Source organism: Papaver somniferum, chromosome 7, assembly GCF_003573695.1.
Source record: "Papaver somniferum cultivar HN1 chromosome 7, ASM357369v1, whole genome shotgun sequence".
In the NCBI taxonomy this organism is placed as follows: Eukaryota; Viridiplantae; Streptophyta; class Magnoliopsida; order Ranunculales; family Papaveraceae; genus Papaver; species Papaver somniferum.
The window spans coordinates 268,952,830-268,973,843 of record NC_039364.1 but is presented as its reverse complement, the minus strand read 5'-3'; the positions used below and the strand labels follow the sequence as shown (position 1 = coordinate 268,973,843).

Genomic DNA, 21,014 nt, shown 5'->3' with positions numbered 1-21,014 from the left:
TTTAGTAATGATTGGTGTAACCTAACACATCAATGTGTTTCAACTGCTTCTATTGCAGTTCTTTTAAATGGATGTCCAGGATAATTCTTCACCCCCACTAGAGGCTTGAGACAAGGAGATCCGCTATCTCCCTATCTCTTCCTCATATGTATGGCTGTTTTCTCGAGGCTCCTTTCGGCTAAGGAAAAGACTAAACACATAACAGGCATAAAAATCTCTAGACATAATCTCCCAATTTCCCACCTTCTTTTTGCAGACAATTGTCTACTTTTCTCAAAAGCAAATCTAGTTAACCGCAAAAATCTTTTAAACATCATAAGTCAATTTAGTAACGCTTCAGGCCAGCTTATAAATTTCTCTAAGTCAAGAATTTTTTTTATTAAAAAAAATTCATTCTAAGCATTAAAGAATTATGATCAAGCTTATGAAAATTAAGAAAATAAGTATCTCTGACTCATATCTAGGGGCTCCTTTATTCATTGATAGGTCCAAATTCAAAACTTTTGACAAAATAGTCGATAACATGGAAAACAGGACTCAAAGTTGGAATGGTACATCTATGGTTCAAGCTAGTAAAATGATTTTGATAAAATATGTTTTATCTAGTATCCCCATCTATCAGATGAGTTGTTTTTCTCTACCAAAGAAAATAACAAACAAAATAAATGCAATCCAACGGAATTTTTGGTGGGGAAAACAGAACCATCACAAAGGATTCTGTCCAATTGGTTGGGACTTCCTTTGCGAGCCAATGGAATTAGGGGGGTTAGGTTTCAAGGATGCGAATTTGATGAATCAAGCCATGATTGCTAAACTGGCTTGGATATTATCAACCCAACATAATGCACTTCTGGGAACTGTTCTTAAAAGAAAATACTTTAACAGATCAACTATTTTTCATGCTAAAAAAATTATAATACCTCTTGGATTTAGAGATGGATATTACAGGATATCTCTCTAATTCACAAATTCATCTGCTGGGAGGTAGGTGACGGTAAGTCGATAAATGTTTGGACAGATAAATGGGTACCAGGTATGGAAGATAATCTCTTAACTTACTGTGGTAACAAATTAAATTCTTTAACACTTGTTTCTGAGCTAATTAACTTAGAAACACAGAAGTGGAATGAACAGATGGTTAGAAATAACTTTCCAAGAGACCTTGATGAAATGATTTTAAACATACGTATATTCACAGATATTCAAAACAACTTGAAACATGACAAACTTAGATGGTTACTAACAAATGACGGAAAATTTTTAGTTAAATCTATGTACAAAAACTCAAAAATCCTTCTGTAGATGATAACATGTTAGATAATGCTATCTTCTGGAAAGCTTTCGGGAAACTAAACATCTCGCAGAGAATAAAAATTTTCCTATGAAAGTTATCCACAATATTTTGCCTGTCAGGAAGAAATTAGGCCAATTCATGAAAGATATAGCGTTGAACTGTATTTTCTGTAATCATGAGTGCGAATCTCTGAAGCATCTTTTCTTCGAGTGAACTTATGCAAAGACGGTATCCATGTTACCTCCCATAATAGGATTAAACCATAATAATGATGCTAATTTCTCTTTTGCAAATATGTATGTTGATTGGATTGCAGGGGTAAGTTCGAACTATGACATAGAGATAATGGCAACCAAATGCTGGTTGATTTGGAAGGAAATATGTCTTAGGTCTTCCAATCCAAATCTACCACAAGTGTTCAGTTAGCCCTAGCTGTACAGAGACACTTAGCTTTTTGGTCCCCTTTAAAATCACTTTCAGATGAAAACATGGGCCAAGAAATCAACAGTTCCTCTAACTCTTCTATACAGGCAATTCACATAGGCCAAGGATGGACAAAACCACCTCCAAATCAATTTAAACTAAACTTTGATGCTTCGTGGATTGATGCTTTAAATTCTGCTGGTTATGGTCTAATTGTTCGTGTTGATACAGGAACTGCTACTCAAGCCAGAGCTGGGACTTTCCAAGCTTCATCTGCAGAAGAAGCAGAAGCTATGAGTCTGTTGGAAGCAACAAAGTGGGCACAGAGTATGAACTTAAAGGACTTCTGGATGGAAGACGATTGTCAAAGACTGATACACTATGCTCAAGGCAAAGCAAGCAATATTTTTTGGAGGAACAAGACACTTATAGAAGAAGCAATGAAAATCTTGCATTCATGTCATCATTTTTTGGGTCTTACTTACATGAATAGAAGATGCAATGTAGTGGCTGATACCCTGGCAAAAGAAGCAAGAAAAAGACATATCCACAAGCAACAATGATTGCAAATGCCAGTTTTTCTTATTTCTTTCCTTTCTTCTGATTTAAATTTCGCAAACTCTTTTACTTTATCTAATGTTGTAATCAGTGAGAACAACGTGTTGGTAGAAGCCAATATCTCAAGTCAGCCAACTGAGATAAGACAAACCAACACTTTTGGACTAGTTTTCTTATCAATCCACTTAATTTTCAAAAAAAAACAAAAAGTTTATTGGTTTGCCTATTGTTCTTGGTTTTTTTATTTTTATTTTTTTTTGCCAATCTACCAAACCCATAGTGGGCTCAAATTGCCATAGGCCGCCTTGTAGCCCTATGAAAAACAAAACAAGGCACATTCTCTCTCTTCCTCTCAGTTTTCCGTCAGTCCCTCCTCTCTCTCTCTCCGCTAGGGTTTCCATCCTCTTGAACAGAGATTTCGAATTTACGTTGGAGTTGTACAGATCGAGATTTTCCTACTAGACAATCTTTGGATTGGTATATAGTTTTGTCCGATTCTTCAAACTACAGGCGAAGAGATCTGAATTACTGAACCTGAAGATAATCATAAGAAGAAGAAGATCTTATTAGGTATTTCTCTAACTTTTGTTTTGTTTAGATTTGTTTTTTCTTGTCTGTAACATGTTTTGGTTAGTCTCTGGTAGAAATTGGGTTTATTTGATCTTTCAATTTGTTAAATCCATGCACGTTTAGATTCACAGGATTTGAAGTTGGGATGAATAATTTTCAAAAATAAATCTTGACCATGTTTAGAGTTATTTAATGATTCACTGTTAGGAGATTTAGATTCAGAGCCACAAAAAAAAAAAAAAAACGGTTGTTTGAACAATACAGAACTTTACCTGGATTCTTATGCATCTAATGGTGTAACCTGTAACATGTAAGCTTAAAGTTCCAATTCACATTTCAAATCATGCTTACCATGAAATCCTGCATATACCATTTACAATCATCGTTATTTACTTTCAATGCAATGTTTCAAAAGCCTCAAAGGCACACGCAATTGTTGCAGTCTCATCAGAGGCAAGGTATGTGTTAATGTGCATACTACATTGGCTACTAAAATGCCCAATATCTGTAAATACAAATAGACTGGTCTAATTTAACACAAGTGAAGAAAGTATAGGGTAGAACTAGTAAACTTGCTCGAAAATAAGCAAAAGTTTCAAGGGTAGGAGATTTATATTGGACCCAAAAAACGGTTGCATAGGGGTTGTTTGAACAATATAGAACTTTACCTGGAATCTTATGCATTTTTTGTTGGAACTTTCTGCTCTATAGATTGTAACCAAGATTGATGGAAGTATAAAATGTATGCAAAAAAAATTAGGTATCATGGTTGATACTTAGAGCCAAAAAAATTGTTAGATAGCGGTTGTTTGAACAATATAGAACTTGACCTGGAATATTCTGCATCTTTTGTAGGAACTTTTTGCTTTAGAGATTTTATCTAAGATGGTAAGATTTGATGGAAGTACATAGTGTATGCAAAAAAAAGTTTAGGTATCATGGTTGATACTTTCATTTATCTGTAACCCTGCCTTGATTGATTACTGGAACATATAAACTTAAATTTCCAATTCACATTTCAAGCAATGCTTTCCATGAAACCGTGAATATACCATTTATAATCACCATTTACTTTCCAACCAATGTTTCAAAAGCTTCAAAGGGCACACACAATTGTTGTAGTCTCATCAGAGGCACGATACGTGTTAATGTGTGTAGTACTAGATGGCTACTAAAAAGAACCAATTCCCAATATCTGCAAGTAGAAATAAGCTGGTTTAATTTAACTAGTGAAGAAAGTAGGGTAGAAGAAGTAAACTTGCTCAAAAATAAGCATGATTTTTTTTTTTTTTGCTAGTCATTCTTCTCAATGGTTTGAAGTTCAACCCTAAAAAATATAGCTATGATTCTGAAACACTAGAAACAACAAAATTCTTCTTATTAATCCTAAACCATCCGTTCATTCGACTCAGGTTCCAGAAGATGGTGTACATAAGTTCGTGGGACGAATTTGCGGAACGATCTATCCAATTGTTTCGCGCGGATCCCCATTCCGTATCCTTCCATATTTTTAGTTACTTGTTTTTTGTTTGATATTTTTTCTTTTCTTATTGGTCTAATTCTTGTTTATCACTGTGAATTTTTAGATCTGGTTCAATTTAAGGTTTGGAATTGATTTTTCCTTGATCCATGTCATAATTTGGGGTTAAAATTAGACAAGGTATGTTATGAAATACAAACATAGTGATGGGAAATTGGTTCTCAAAGTTACTGATAATCGAGAGGTACAAATTCTTCTTTTGTACATTTTATTGCTTATTCTTGTATCCTTAACTTTATGTCATCTACAGTATCCGTTGTTTGGTTATTCCCCAAATTTTCAATTTTTGGTTCCATGATGTTATCACCTCCATGCTACATGTGGAATGATGTGTTCTTGTGCTGGCATGATTATGAATTCATTTTCATTTTTTTTTCTTTGGTCAGTGTCTTAAATTCAAGACGGACCAGGCACAGGATGCTAAGAAGATGGAGAAACTAAACAACATCTTTTTTACTCTGATGGTTCGGGGTCCTGATGGTACTATATTTTCTCCTTAAACTTTTTCTTACTGATTTTTCATATTACCAAAGGATCATAAACCGAATCACTACCGATTGAGGATCACTCTGTTTCTCTATGCCCTGTTTGATAAAAAGTTGTTTTGCTTTTAGGAGAAACCTTTTAGCCTTTGGAAATTCTTAATTTTATGAGATACATAAGACACTTCATTACAGATCTAGCCATGGTTAATTCCTAAACATGCTTAAAATGTTATGCAGCTGATATAGAAGCATCTGGAAAAGAGCAAGCAGAAACGCAACCAACCAAAAAGGGAAGAGGAAGAAAACAATGACATGCTCATCATTTTCGAAGGATTTCAATTTGTCTGTGGAGACATATCTTGTTTTTTCTTTTTTTTTCCAGTAATATAGAGCAGTGAACGGGATAAATCCTTGATGTCAAGGAATTTGACAGATATCTTTTAAATCCCTCAATGTTCTGTTTTTTTTAGTTAAATCTTATGGATTCATGTACAGTACAGTCAACTTTTGCCTCTAATTTCAATTTTGACAGATTCATGTAAACAGAGACATCTCTTGCATTTTTAAGAGGGAATTCCAAGCTAAACCATGATTTTCTTTTCTCCCAAGAATATTGCTGGGAATTAACAGGGAAATCCAAACTAAACCATGATTTTGTCCCAAGAGTATGGCTGGGAATTAAGATAAGTTGTTCTGAAACTGCTAATAACAAGTTGAACAGATAAAATTCACTAGAAGATGCATCACCAGAAATAAAAACAATCATGGTCGAGAAATCTGGACTACAGCCGAGATATATAATCTAAGGAGCAAAACTTGACACATATTTTTTTAAATGTAAGCAAATACATTTTTTTTTTTTAAATGTAAGCAAATCAAATTTATAAAATTTACACTTTTGGTAACAAGCACTTGACTTGATACATCTCCTAGTCTCTGTCTAGGATGTCCAGAATCTAAAGAGACACGGAATGGAGGTAGATGCAGAAGAGAGTTAATAAATATATGCTACAAGCTCTTTTACCAGTCTTGAAACCTACTCGTTAACAAGGTACGTTGCATAAACTTGTAGTTCGTTTTTCCGCAACAGACCTCAAACCCCTCAAAGAATTGATATACGAAAAACCTCAAGGCGGTATTTCAATCCTCGCTTAGATGTTCGGTTTATACGGGAAGGTCCACAGTCATAAACAACATCTTGGGTTTGATCAGTCTACCACCACCTGTTGACAAAAATAAAAAATACACCGTTAAAAGTTAAACGGTTAGTGACTAATTAAAAGCGTTATAATTGATGTCGTTATAATTGATGTCAGTAATAATATTTATCTTGATTTGAGAGAAAATATCAACTTGCTAACAAAAAAAATCTTCCCCCTCCACCTGGTTCCCATGGATAAAAACCCAAACCCATTATAATTGTTCCAAGAGTATGTTATACGCAAAAATCCCAAAAATAGTGGTGATTTATCTCTAACTCTAGAAAATTATGCTAGCTATTTATACACGCGAGTGTTAAAAGATTATATCCGAAAAATAATTATCAACACCATGAATATCTAAACATAATTCCAAAAAAATCTTCCACCTAATATCACATCCTTCGGATTCGATTTAATTTTTTTCTTTGCCGTTGGATTAAGATATGAATATTTCCGGGACAGATCCAATAAGTTAATAATATCGGAAATTGACCGAGCAAATTCTAAATTCCACGATTAAAATGGAAAACATATTTTTTACCATGTATTCTCCGTTTTTGCTTTAGATTAGGGTTTTAAAGCGTTGACAGCTAATTAGGGCCGAGAGGTCCGTCCTGTACTGAGGGTACTGAGGAAGGATCCAGTCAGCTGGCCGGCTTTGTTAAGAAGTGGGAGTACCAACAAGATAATGCCATTGACCTTGTACACGAAGAGCTTGATATCCAAAGAGGCCAAAGGCAGGAATATGAGCTCAAACTGTTGGAAATTCAAGAGGTAGAAGTTGCCAAAGACGAGGCTATTCAGAAGGGGAAGCAGCTGTTCCGTTCAAGAGGAGATGGCTGTAGCAAAAGCTAAGAAAACAGGATCAAACGAAACAAGTGACGTAACAGGTTTTTTAAATATCGAAAAACCTGGATCGGATCAAGGTACTGAGGACGCTCTTATAGTGGATTTTAAGCAGGTTTCTGAGTTAACAAGTTTTAGCGAGAAAGGGTCAGTTCAGCTGAATAACCTTGTTGAGGACTGGGAGCAGAAGCAGAATAATGTTGTTCGTCTTCTCAAGGAAGAGCGTGCCATCTTAATTAAACGAAGGCAAGAAAGTGAGCTCAAGAAATTAGATATACAAGAGGAACATCGATTTGACGAAACAATTCTAGGTGATAAACGCCCGGTATCTATATTTGAAGGAGATTATGATACATGGGAAGCTGCACCTCGGAGGAGACAGGATACTGTTGTTCAAGCAAAGCGAGTCGAAGTAGATGCCGAGTTTGACACTGTTAAATACTGGAAGCTGAAGGCGGAGCAACTAGAGGAAAGCTTGCAGAGAGAGCAGGCATTAGAAGGAGAAGCTACAAGAAAACATCAAGTTGCTCGAGACACAAGCATCGCCAGTAGAAGAATTGTCGCAGGTGCTAAAAAGAGCAGATAATTTCTTACACTTCATTCTGCAGAATGCGCCGGTTGTCATGGGACATCATATACAAACCCGGTCATTATGATTTCAGTGGGGTTTCACATGGAACAAATTCTAATGGTCCTTTCACTTTTCCTGTCAGGATAACGAGTTACGTTACAGATTCATTTATAACCAGTTCCCTGGTTTGAGTGACGAGGTTAGTAATTATCTCTTGTTCATTTCATAAAGCCACATAACCTAAAGCAATGTAGCATGTAAATTTTCCTTGCACAAATCAATAAACTTAAGAAATTACTGGTCCTACGCAACTACCACCTGTGTTTTCCTTGTATGAGGAAAGTTAAAGCGGGAAATCACATTCGCGACAGAACTATTTGGAGCGAAAATATTTTTGTTACACGCAGAACCTGTATATAACATATCAGGGGATTTAATTGGTGTTAACTATGTGGGAAAGGATATCTCTGATCAGGTAATTGGCTTTTTGCTCCTTTAGCTACCTCTTGGCAGAACCAAATCAGAGTTCTCTTTGTAATTACTTAGTTTGTTCTTAATAACAGCTGAAGAACTAATGCTTAATTTTGGCTAGTAGAGATGTTGTTCTTGATACCAAATCAGAGTTCTCTTTGTAATTACTTAGTTTGTACTTAGACAAGGTATGTTATGAAATACAGACATTGTGATGGAAAATTGGTTCTCAAAGTTACTGATAATCGAGAGGTACAAATTCTTCTTTGTACATTTCATTGCTTATTCTTCTATGCGAATTTTTACGTCGTCTACATTATGTGTTGTTTGGTTATGATGTTATCACCTCCATGCTGCATGTCGAATGATGTGTACTTGTGCTGGCATGATTATGGATTCATTTTTTCTTTGGTCTAGTGTCTCAAATTCAAGACGGACCGGGCACAGGATGCTAAGAAGATGGAGAAACTAAACAACGTCTTTTTTACTCTTATGGTTCGGGGTCCTGATGGTACTATACCTTTCTCCTTAAACATTTTTCTTAATGGTTTTGTGTATTACCAAAAGATCATAAACCGAATCACTACCTTTTGAGGATCACTTTATTTGTCTATGTCCATAAACATCATTTGATTTTGTCCCAACAATATTGCTGGGAATATAGATAAGTCATACTTAAACTGTTAATAGACAAAAAAAAAATGTATTGGCAGCAGTGAACTATTAACAGTAATACACCACTCATGGTCTAGCTATCCAGATTCGAGTATACAAGATGTATATAATCTAATGAGAGAAACTGGGCACATATTTGATGAAACGCAAGCATATTTTATTTATAAAATTTACACTTTTGTAACCAGCAGAAGAGAAAGTTAACTCCTGTAAATATATGTTGCGAGCTCTTTAACTCCTAATTCATTAGGAACAAATACATGAAAAAAGTGGAGGCAAATATCCAAGGTGCTTTGCATAAACTTGTTGATTGTTTTCCCGCATCAGTCATCAGACTCCTGAAAGAATTAAAATCTGGAAGACCTTAAGGCGGTATCTCAATCCCCGCCGTGATGTTCTGTTAATGCAATCAGGTCCACATTCATATACGACATCCTTGGGTTTGATCAATCCTGCCACCATCTGTAAAGTAAATCCACCACCATTAAACATTAAACAGTTTATATTAATCAAAAATGTGTTGAATAATAATTAACAACATTATATAATAAATGTGAATAATAAAACTTACATTCTTCTGAGAGGTCATGCTATCATGCCGTTGAAAAAAGAATTCTTCCTCCACTTGCGTTCCCATGGATAAAATCCCATTATTCTGTTAGAGCAAGTTTTATGGTGGAATTCAAACTATTTCAAGTGTGGAAAAATCATGGAATGTCAAGTCTAGTGGCTTCCAAGTTGGGGTCTTCCACAAAAAATCCAAGCAAGGTTCCACGATTTCGTGGAAGGGTTCGTGGAATCCATCTAAACGCCAATAAGAATAGCGCTAAAAAAACGCCATTAAGAATTGCGTTTTTTTTTATCCGTAGATTTAAAATGAGTTGTTGAAATCTAACGGCCGAGAAAAAAGCTTCATTCTTAATAGCGTTTTTTTAGCTCAATTCTTAATTGCGTTTTTTTAGCTCCATTAAGAATAGCGTTTCTACTATTCCACCATTACATTTGCGCTTCCATCCACAGTTCCAAGTGCTGAGATGGCGTGGAAGATGGATGGATTCCACCATAAGACTTGCTCTTATAGGATTTTTAGAATTGTAGGTTATAAACAAAAACAGCGGTTTATGTGTGAGTCAAGAAAGTTATGATAGGTATTTATAAACAACAGTGAATGTTGTTTAGGTTTAGTTTATCAAAAACCTAAATTCATAGATCCGTAAATATCTAAACATAATTCCAAAATATCTTCCACCTAACATCACACCCTTTGGATTCAAATTAATATTTTCTGTTGCCGTTGGATTAAGAAATTGAGTTGGATTAAGATATAAATATTTTCGTGATAAACCCAAATAGTTAATAAAATCAAAATTGACCGAGCAAATCCTAAATTCCACGATTAAAAAGGAAACACAAAATTGGTCAAAAAGACCAAAACAGAAAATTCTTGGGTGAAATAGATTGTTAGCTTTAGATACTGTTTATATAGCCAAAAAACAGAAAAATACTGTTCATTTAGCCAAAATGGATATTTGGCCCAAAATATTTTTTATTTATTAACCTGAAGAGACAAATATGTCCCTATATTCTACAAATCTTTACTGGTCAAGTTAATGCATGTATTAAGACGAAATCATAGCCTCCTATGATTCAAAATAAGAAGAAGTTGGTTGCTATTTCATGACTTCCAATTAATTCCAATGGAGAGAATCTGAAGATGGCAATTGGACGATTAGGATTTTAAGTGAAACACGCGCACAATGGATTGTACAATTAAGATGTTTTTGCTCCAACTGACTAGTCTCTGGCAAATTGCTTCTGCATTGCTTTCCTGAAACATCAATGTAATGCTTAGATCATAAGAAATAAATTTGGAAGATAGAGAACAATATTTGACATGAGGTGATATCTAAAATAGCTTCACAAAAGTTATACAACTCATAATATTATAGATTTATTAGTTAAAAAGTAAATCATTATGAACCGAAGTGTACTGGTCCTACAGGAACATGGTGGTTACATACTACATCGGACTAGACGTCCATTATAACATCACCAGCAAACTTCCCTCTTTTGCTCTCGTTCATTCTGACTTAATACATAGGGCTGGGTCAGTTATTGCTAATGTTGGACAAATTGGCAAGACAAACTAAACTATCCAAATGGTTCCAGGGAAAAAGAATCCAAAGTTGGCACAAGAGATAAAGGTCAAGCTAATATAAATGCTTCCATTTCTTCAACTTACGTGCAAAAGAAGACGAGATGTTGCATTACAGAGTTGGCCATTTGTCCAAAAGCAACTGAAAATAGTCCACTAGGCAGCTGTTACAAACACGATACAAGCTTATGAGCATCCATACCTATAAATACTAATATTTTCAAGGTTTTGGTGGAACAATTAAGAATTGATAAAGGAGTTTTTGAAAGTTAAGATCCAAAATGGAAGTTACTGTATATACTTCTTTAGAGTCTGGGAAATTCGACATGAAAAAGGCTTCTAGGTCATTGGAACTAACCTTTATCAAGTTTTGTATCTTCAAAAACTACAATTGGACTTTTACCACCAAGTTCCATGGAGACAGGCTGCCACAATCGCAAAACCAATGAGAAAGATCGAAAAATTTACAAATTCAAACATAATCCAAGGTAAAGCGCTGTAACATACCTTGACCAGTTAAGCTGCATAAGTCATCGCCTTAGAACCGGTTGCAGAACTTCCAGTAAATGCAACCTGGTTGAGGGACATACTTTCTTAGTGCTTATTCAACATGAAATCAATAATACTGGAGATGCAGAGATAAAACATCAAATACGGATGCAGAACAGAACCTTGTCCACCTGTGGATGACATGCCAAAGGAGCACCAGCTTTTCTGCCCAGATTTTCTTAGTGCTTATTCAACATGAAATCAATAAAATGAATCCTTGATTTAGTTTTTATTTTATAAAAAAAAATATACAAGCACAAACGTTAACAGATAATGAAACATGGATGAAACCAGGCTCATCCAATGGCAACACATGATGAAACCAATTTCATCCAGTAATAACACATGACGTACAGAGGTTTCATCCAATGAAAACACAAGATGAAACCAGTTTCATCTAGTTGTAACCAACAAAAAAACATGTTTCGTCCAGTGTAAATACATGATGAAACCAGTTTCATCCATTGACAACACAAGGCGCTAACGAACAAAAAGCTATGTTGTCATCCAATGGAAATACGTGATGAAACTATTTTCATCTGGTGGAAACACATAATGAAACCAGTTTGAATGTATCAGAGTATACACTAAGATGAAAAGAATTCAAACAAAAAAAATGTAAACAAGGATATACATCTTAGTGTATATGTGAAACCAGTTTCATCAAATACATTTTCATTACGACCTAATCATTAAAATTAGGACCGCCAATAGATGTAAACTAGATACATCCTAACTTAAATCTAAATGAAAACCAGTTACATCCTATCTTAAATGAAAACCAGTTTCATGTAATACAGATAACCAGTTACATCATTACAACAACCAGATGCAAACCAGTTTCATCCAATACAACCAACCATCAAAATACAATTTCATTCAATACAGCTAACAATCCAATACAACAACCCAATGCAAACCAGTTTCATCCAATACAAATTCATTACAACAACAACCTAATTTTCAGTAAAGTTGAATTAGAATATCGACAGGTACTTCAAATATACCTAATTTTCAGATTCATTACAACAACAACCTAATTTTCACACCAATTTATACTAAAATAAACAAAAATAACCATGTTACACCCAGGTACTTACAATTCAAAAATTAATCATGTAATTTTGAAAATAAATTCAAAACAAAGTTAGGGTTTTGGAACTTACGAGCTCTAGGAGACATTTTGTGAAATTGATCAGCTCAAACCCTAATTAGGTTACAAATCTTCCATGATGAAGTTGATGTCGTTGTTTGCAGAAGACGGAGAAACCAATTCTACCGATGGTGTCTCCATTTTCAACTACAAAGACGATGATACTATTGATTTCGTCGTTGGTAAGCAGAAGGTGGAAAAACCGATTCCAATAATCGTGATGTTGAAAGACAGAGGAGAAAGAGAGGCGGTGGTGTGAACTGCTGGTCTTTTCTTTTTGGAGATGGTTGAGGAAAAAGGAAAGACGATGGTAGGGTAACAGAGAAGATATTTGTTCTAAGGGTATGTTTGTCTGTTTCACATAAAAATATTTCATGTCCATCTAACCCATGATGAAAGTTTACTCGTCCATCTGAACCGGAAAACTATTTTTTTTGGACAAATAACCCATTTTCTGAAAAGGAAAATATATTTCACCATCTTTGCTTTGGATTAGGGTTTTAAGATGTTGACAACTAATTAAGTCGGGGCGGGCTGTCCTGGACCGATTTGCAGTTGGACCCCTAGAAGTCGAGACAAGGCTGTAGCAACCAAAGGACAGACTAACGTTTTTGATCTAATTTTTCTTGACACTAGATTTGTACCCGTGCTACGCACCGGCATTTTCTTTCTTATAATTTGGTGTGTCGCGGGGCTTTGCCCCGCCCCGTGGCGATGTATTTTTGATTTGGTGTGAGAGCGAATACATTAAATAGGTGGAGAAAAGATAAGAAATATGTGCTCATTGTATTATATTTTTTTTTTCGTATACATTTATTTTTTCCTTTTATTATCGCGTAAAATATGTGTGAAATATGTGACTTTTTTTTCCTTGTATGTACTCCCTCCGTTCCTTTTTAATAGGCTGGTTTTGTTTTAGAGAAATTTACGGAAATTAAGAGAACTAATCATTGAAAATGGTACTCATGATACTTGTCAATAAAAGAAGTGAAGTGGTCCCCATAACACTTGTCAGCAAAAGAAGTAAAGTGAAATGGTCCACATGACACTTGTCATCAAAAGAAGTTAAGAGAAAAGTGGTCGCAGAAAATTAAAGTAACATTTGACTTTCCCAATTAGGAAACCAGCCTATTTTTTGAAACATTTATTTATAAAAACCAGCTTATTAAAAAGGAACGGAGGGAGTATTAATTTGAAAAAAAAAAAGTCATAATATGGTAGGTATTCGACTTACAAATCGAATTTTGACTTCCATAAAATTCCAAACACGTTAAATTAAAAAAAAGTTTAAATCACATCGATTTATGCCCGCGCTACGCACCAAGCATTTTTTTTCTTTTAACTTGGTTGCCCCGTCTCGTGGCGATGCATTTACGATTTAGTGTGCGCGTATTTTTCCCGTACTGTGACGATGTATTTTTGATTTTGGTATGACGGGACGAATACATTAAATTTTGATTTGGTGGCGGGGGGCTACGCCCCGCCTCGCGTCGATGCATTTTCGATCCTCATAGCTACGATGTGGTACCTCTTTATTTCTTTTTCAGCCACGTCTTACTCTAAAATCTATTTACTTGAAGTCAATACAAATAATATAATGTGATTCGGATTAGGGAGTGATCAAAGCTCAAACGCGTCACATTGATGGTAGAATGAAGGACTCAGGAACATTGATATATACCATGTTTATATATCTAAGTTGCTCACAGCCCGGGCATAGACTATTGCAGGATACTTGGCCATCACATGATAACATCCCCACAACTCGCAATGGGATTTAAAGTAGTCCGTCCATCATCTTCTCCGTTACCCATCAGACTTGATTAATCAACGTTCTGTTTCGATTTAGTGAACCAAGGGCAACGATGATATATATTAAGACCGAGGAGATCAAGAAAACCGACATCAATAATTAAATCAAATAATGTTTGTATGATTTCTCTGCAACTAGAAATTTTTTATGGAAATGATTCTTTGAGTTTTGGATTGTGCATTAAGAGGGTTTTTGTCAGGAAAATGAGAGTTCATCTATGACAAGGTACTAATATACTTAAGCAAACACCACCAGTTCATAAATCTAATCAAGGTTTGAAATTAGATAGAACTAAGAATTTCATTCATAAACACAGTTATTAGTTCATATAGGTGGGTTTTGATTAGATCCCGTCGTATTCATAGTTTAGCGAACGGAAAATTCTCTATGGGTGTATTTTTAATGAATTTGTGGATATTTATGAAATATAACTATTGAACAAGAATTGAAAAAAATGGATGGATTTACAAAAACAAAAATAAATAAATTTATGATTAGGCTCATTACCACGATTTTTACTTGTTTCTGGAGGTGATGCTATTGACTATAGTCATAGATGGAAATATCATGGATTACGTGGTGAAAATCTAGGCAAGCTCAACATCCTTTATTTTTTGCTTCTCCATTGAGTGGATAACCCAAGGAAAATTTTAAGAGAAATATTATAATGTTAAGAGTTATAATATATAAACAATGCATGGGAAGTTATTAACTCAAATATTAACAAAAAAAAAAAAGGTAAAACATATCAATAATAATAGATATGTGAAGTAAGATTAACATCAGACGACTATGAGCCGCGAGTTCACAATAGTTGTCACCTGAACGAGCATGTGATGGTAATATATGACTCTTATTATATATACAACATATTTCTTTAGTTAAAATGCAATAAAAACTTTTCTCGCCGGAGCATCTTGATCCCGCTTCAGTTAAGCTCGAGGACCGGGTCTAGGCAGAGAGAGAAAGCCCTTTGAGTTTCGGTCTTGCGGCCGTACTCCCCAGGCGTAGTGTTTCACGCGTTAGCTGGGTCCCTGATTTGCACCAAGGGCGAATACCCATCGTTTACGACATGGGCTATACCAGGGTATCTAATCTTGTTTGCTCCCCTTGCTTTCGCACATCAGCGTCGGTAGAGACCCAAAGAGCTTCCTTTGCAGTAACAATAAAAATTTAACAGTTTTAATCATGAACCCACATTTGGGGGATACTCTCACAAATTGGGAGATACTCACGGTTACATGGGGATGGATTTTGGCTACGTTTTTTTTTGGGGGGATAAATTGTCATGAATGTTCTTTACCCCAATAAAAAAGAAAAAGAAAAACTTAAAACCAATATTATTTTATGTTTTGGTATCGCTCTTCAATCTAAACCGCATGACTCCTCCCTTCTTTTCCTCTCTCGGCGTTGATTGCACGATGAGTTCAATGCTGACTGTATCGTCGTTATAGATATTTAGGTTGAAATCAATGGCGGTTCTTTTTTCGGTATAGAAATTAGGTTGAATTTGTCGATAGTTAAGTCAGTATACGGTTTTAGTTTTATTGTTATGCCAACAAAGAAACCATAATTTCTCAACCGCATATAACCAAACCCTAGTTTCCCAACCTCATATAACCAACCATGGAAGAAAGTGATCTTCATGAAGATGCCTTACAAATCAATCAAGAATCAAGAGATGAAAATATACGTGATTCAATACTTTCACGATTCGGAACATCAACTAAAGAACATCACCAACATATTTATGCAGTAGTTGGTGCAATCTCTGCAGAACTTAAAGAATCAACAAAGAAATCTTCAATATGTGTGATTTTATTATTTTGTTGCTACGATTTCATCTTTAACTAATTTATCTAAAGAAACAAATCCATCTGAACATATTATTACAGCTTTATTAACATTTCAATCAATGGTTTTTCCAAGAGTTTCTAAACCGATTTTGGGGAAGAGGTAAAGTGAGTGGACCGATTTTAAAGGTTTTGAAAAGGAGTGATGGATCGGGTGATGTTGGTTCATTGATTTCTTGGTTGAAATGTATGGGATATTCGGTTGTTGTTTTAGTCAAAATTGTTGAATGCATAATGGTGATACCTAAGGTTAATTTAGCCCTTATAAAAAAATTTTAGATAACGGGTTCTTTACTTCATAAGTTTTTTTTTTCTTGTTCTTGAGTATCCCTCGATTTGTGAGAGTATCCCCCAAATGTGTCATCTTAATCATATCATATAGTTTATATGCATCTATGATGTGTGTTATTATAGATTGTATATTTATGAAGTACAATTCAAAAAAATATATTTGGGAAGCCTTCCAAAATCATGCATATTTTGCAAGATTTTGATCGAGGAAAATGTATACAAAAGTCTGTCAAAGTCTTGGAAATAGGTAATTCTGCAAAATCTTTGAATTTTAAAGTTTACGACGAATAACACAAACTTTTAGAAGACCTTTTTACAATCTATAACCAATAACATAAACTTTGAAAGAGACTTTAAAAGTATACAACCAGTAACACAATACTTTGGAAATCTATTAAAGTCTTTACAAATCACTAAAAGTACTCTGTTGCCAGATTAAGTAAACCCCCGTTATTTCGGAAAAATGATAAACCGTCTTTATAAAACTAAAACAAGATTTCATATATAACGTAGGAGTAGTAATTAACCAACAATTCCATTAAAACGCAATCACATACAAGATTAATTCAAATAAAACTCAAATAATACAACAGCAGTATTACCCATTTATCCAGACCATTATTTGAATTTCGATGACTAACTAACATAGAGACAATTTAAAAAAAAAAATTGCTCGGAGTCCAATGGAACTTCACAACATCTGCGCGCATCCATCCACTTTTCTGAGCTAGCTAACCCTAATTAATTCGTGAAGTTGCATAAGCAACAACAATGGCTTTAAAATCTCTTTGACAGATCACACATTGAAATTGGCGCTTCCCAATCCTCGGTCGTTGCCACTTAGTAATATAATTGCCTCAGCTTTATTCTCATTGTTTCTACTCATTGTCAAAATAGTCTCATCGAGACCATCTTTTCTTCCAAATCTTGATCTCACCAGGTTTGAAGACCCACTCGTAGTCGCAAAGACCGACCCCATTCTAAACAGTAATTCTAGTAGACTTGTCGTGGTAGTATTATTGTCAAGAAGCCCCATATTATGAAAAACAAGAAATTATTCTCCAATTAGAATTCGATAAAAGAACTCATCTTCATGATCAAGACAAGACCTGATTTGGGTAATAATCACCCCCACTAGTTTTTGTGCGAAGTCTACAAAGCTGTAAGAAAACACTCTTTAACTCATTACTCCGATGCCAGTCACTCATTCTCTCTCCGCAACATAATCCAAAATATAAAGTTGAACAAGAGAGATAAATCATTTTCTTTCAAACATTTACATATCAATAACAGAAACATAAATAACTGGTAATATGGATTTTTTTAGGATTGTCCTTTGAAGATCTGAAATTAAATGGTGTTAAAGATTTTTATGTGGGAGATGTTGAATAAACTGCTACTATTAGATCCTTCAATGAAGAGAATGGTGTTTGTTTCATCAAGCCCGATGATGGTGGTGAATGATATTAGGATTTCTTATGGTGATGGAGAGTTTGATTCATCCGGAACTGTCATATACACTGTTGCCTGAAAACCATACTAGCATCGAACCCCACAACAGTTACATCTGAGTTTTTTATACTCTTCTTCAGCCAATTCATGGACATATCATATCATGCATGTTGAAATTAAACGATTTTAAAAAATGGATAGAGAAATTTCTAAAACCCGTATGAATTTTTCTCCCAATGGTGAATGAAGCCATATGTTCTTCTATTTTGTTAGAGTCATCAAGGCCTTCTGTTGTATGACTGAATCTGTGTTCAGGAGTTAGAAAACTTATAATGGAGTTTTTACACATGTCGTCTATGTAAAAAATTATGTTTGATCGATCACTAACAGAACTTGTATTGTTGCCTTTTCAAGAGAAGCAGTCTTTTTTCTTTATTAATCTTTCGATTGTTAATTCAGATGACAACTCGGGTGATCCAAATGGATTCACACATGAGTCACTTCTAATACAACAATTAATGTGTTTATTAAATGTTCAATTTAACAAATAAAATGATTGTGCAAGGTTATCCTATGGCCGCCCACGACTAGTAAATATAATGGAATTTCAATAGGTTAATGGTCTTGGGATATTAACTTAGATTTATTAAGGAAAATATTAAATGGGAACGGATTCCTTGAATTAAAATTTGACTTAATTTATGACATAAAGTTCTAGTCGTAAATCAACTTAAATCTGACCATACAAATTTAAATCCCTAATATAGATTTTAGCCAGGCGGCTCAAGCCAAGTCAAAAGTATTAATCTAAAAACATGTCATGATATCTCTCTTCACATCATAGTCTTTTTGGGTATCGAATATTCACCTACAGCTACTTCAATAGTTATCTTTGATCTAGTTAACGTTTTGATGAATCGAAATATGGGGCTAAATCCGTTTTAACGAAAAAATAATAATTGAATGGATTATCATATAATTTTTAGAAATTTATGACATAGGACTGATTGATAAAATAAATGACTGATTTAATTGAGGTTTATTGTTAATTTTCTATTGATTGTTAATCATGATTTTCACTCGAACTGAGATGAGATTTATTGGAAATACATAATCCAAGAATATAATATGAACATCCACCAATCAACCAACTGAATTCCGACCATACATAAATTTAGGTGTTCATATCATGATTATTAAGGTTTTTAAAAGTCTTATGGTGACAGCAAGTAGCTATAGAACTCGTCATGAACTTTTTTATAACGAGCACATGATTATCAAAGGGAGATTTCATAGCATGTTTCCAAATATAGATAAATCAAAGGGAGATTTCACCATAATATTTAATGTGGTAGTGACTTTGGCTTGGCTTGAGCCAACCTAAATCCACGCTTTATCGTATTATGACCCAAAATTTTGTATGGTCGGATTTAATCTAACCTATGGCCAAAAACTTAATTCATTAATTAAGTCAAAAAATTTAAGTTAGGGGATCCGTTCTCATATTAAATTACCGACAGAAAATAACATTCTAAAAAAGAAACTATTTTTAAATTCAAAGTATCATATACAATTTTCTATGATAAGGAACCGCAAAACTATTCCAAATAGGGAGCTTTTAAAAAATTAATGAAGTTGTCAATTTATTTGAGTGTTTGTACAAGTTTTTTCTTAAATCTTTTTATCACTTTTTTTCTTTCAAACTTATCAATTAATTTTAGTTTGATTAGATGTATTAAGCTTGTCCTTTGATTTTATGTTTTTCGGGAATTTAGATTTACTTTTTAAGTGCATCGAATGCTACAGTCGATTAAGTTCGGGGAATAATCGATTTTTTTTCCGAATTCGTTATTGACTAAGTTCATACTTTTTTTTTAAAGAAAAAGTTATTCATTAAGGAACCCAAAGAGCCAAAAGGCTACATACAAACCAAACTACCCAGACAAATTATAAAGCAAAACAAACATTACAAACTGACTCATACAACAACAGACTCTAAAGAGGCCACATAATCACACTGAATTTTGGTCTTTAATATACATAGGAATATCTGATCCCAAATCCCTGCTCTCTCTTCTTATTCTAGCAAAATTAGCAAGCATATCAACAACTTTGGTTGCCTTCCTAGTTCTAAAACACACTTCAACATAACTTAAACTTCTTAACCTACTTCATATTTCCTTAATAATACCTTGATTTTCCCACATAACAGCAGCTTCATTACCTTTAACACCCTGAACCACAACCATATTATCACTTTCAGTTATAACTTGTTGTAGGTGAAGATTATATGCCCATTTGACAGCTTCAAGCATAACCATAGCTTCAGCCTGCTCCACATACATTGATCTAACAACTAGAATTCTTTCCCTCACCAGTGTGCCTGTAAAATATCGAATAATTAGTGTCAATCCTGCAATAAAGCTATCTTTAATAACAGAAGCATCAATATTTATTTTAACCCAACTTTCTGGAGGTCTGGTCCAATGAATATGCATACTCCTATTGGTAAGGCCTAGATTACTAGTGTTAGAACCACTGGCCTCAGTAGGATGAAGATGAATTTTTGAGTTATGACAGTAATGCATGACCCTATAATATATATCCCTAGCTGGTTTTCCATTATTATCAAAGACCATCTCACTTCTGGATTTCCAGATAAACCACATAGTCACTGCCACCGTATTAATCTTGTGATAATTCTTGAAAGAGATGTGCTGCTTCTTCTATCCAACTTGTTTTCATCCAACTTTGAACGTTTTCCACATTCCTCAGAATATTATGAATATTTGCATCAACATTACTCCAGACCTCCATGGTATAAGGATAGTGAATGAGCATACAGGTAGTGGTTTCAGCTTCTTCATTACACCTGCTACAAACAACTGATTAATCTTGAACATATCTGCCAATTCTTGCCATCACTGGTAAAATATCATGAGCAACCTTCCAAAGAAAGAGCTGACACTTATAAGGAATGGGGAGGTGTCATAATTTTAACCAAAACCTGCTATCTTGTTGTTGTTGGGTGCTTACTTGTCCTTGAGTAAGAAGAATAGCTTTGTAGGTGGAATTTACTGTGAAAAATCCTGATCTTGTTAATGGACAGACAA

At 34.5% G+C, this 21,014-nt stretch overlaps 3 protein-coding genes across 3 annotated transcripts; 2 read left to right on the top strand and 1 right to left on the bottom strand.

Annotated features, from left to right (window-relative positions):
* Positions 1 to 1,782: 1,782 nt before the first annotated feature.
* Positions 1,783 to 2,280, top strand: LOC113296594. The gene has a single exon (XM_026544897.1). It carries the CDS (start codon positions 1,783 to 1,785, stop codon positions 2,278 to 2,280), a length of 498 nt encoding a protein of 165 aa, XP_026400682.1.
* A 309-nt stretch (positions 2,281 to 2,589) lies between these two features.
* On the top strand, positions 2,590 to 5,413 carry LOC113300398 (signal recognition particle 9 kDa protein-like). The gene is made up of 5 exons (XM_026549623.1): positions 2,590 to 2,845; positions 4,258 to 4,339; positions 4,501 to 4,569; positions 4,772 to 4,865; positions 5,108 to 5,413. The coding sequence occupies exons 2-5, from the start codon at positions 4,268 to 4,270 to the stop codon at positions 5,179 to 5,181; spliced, it is 309 nt and encodes a 102-aa protein (XP_026405408.1). The 5' UTR covers positions 2,590 to 2,845; positions 4,258 to 4,267; the 3' UTR covers positions 5,182 to 5,413.
* Positions 5,414 to 7,568: 2,155 nt separating this feature from the next.
* LOC113296593 lies at positions 7,569 to 20,570 on the bottom strand. The gene is made up of 2 exons (XM_026544896.1): positions 20,093 to 20,570; positions 7,569 to 7,624 (listed from the first exon to the last, which is right to left on the bottom strand). The coding sequence occupies exons 1-2, from the start codon at positions 20,568 to 20,570 to the stop codon at positions 7,569 to 7,571; spliced, it is 534 nt and encodes a 177-aa protein (XP_026400681.1).
* Positions 20,571 to 21,014: the final 444 nt, after the last annotated feature.

Excerpts from the sequence above, each read along its gene's own strand:
- LOC113296593 (XM_026544896.1), bottom strand. The coding sequence starts at position 20,570 with ATGTGGTTTATCTGGAAATCCAGAAGTGAGATGGTCTTTGATAATAAT. Across the intron at positions 7,625-20,092 it reads TGTTATGTGGGAAAATCAAG|GAAAAGTGAAAGGACCATTA; the intron begins GTATTATTAAGG and ends TTATCCTGACAG.
- LOC113296594 (XM_026544897.1), top strand. The coding sequence starts at position 1,783 with ATGGGCCAAGAAATCAACAGTTCCTCTAACTCTTCTATACAGGCAATT.
- LOC113300398 (XM_026549623.1), top strand. The coding sequence starts at position 4,268 with ATGGTGTACATAAGTTCGTGGGACGAATTTGCGGAACGATCTATCCAA. Across the intron at positions 4,340-4,500 it reads TTCGCGCGGATCCCCATTCC|ACAAGGTATGTTATGAAATA; the intron begins GTATCCTTCCAT and ends GGTTAAAATTAG. Across the intron at positions 4,866-5,107 it reads GATGGTTCGGGGTCCTGATG|CTGATATAGAAGCATCTGGA; the intron begins GTACTATATTTT and ends AATGTTATGCAG.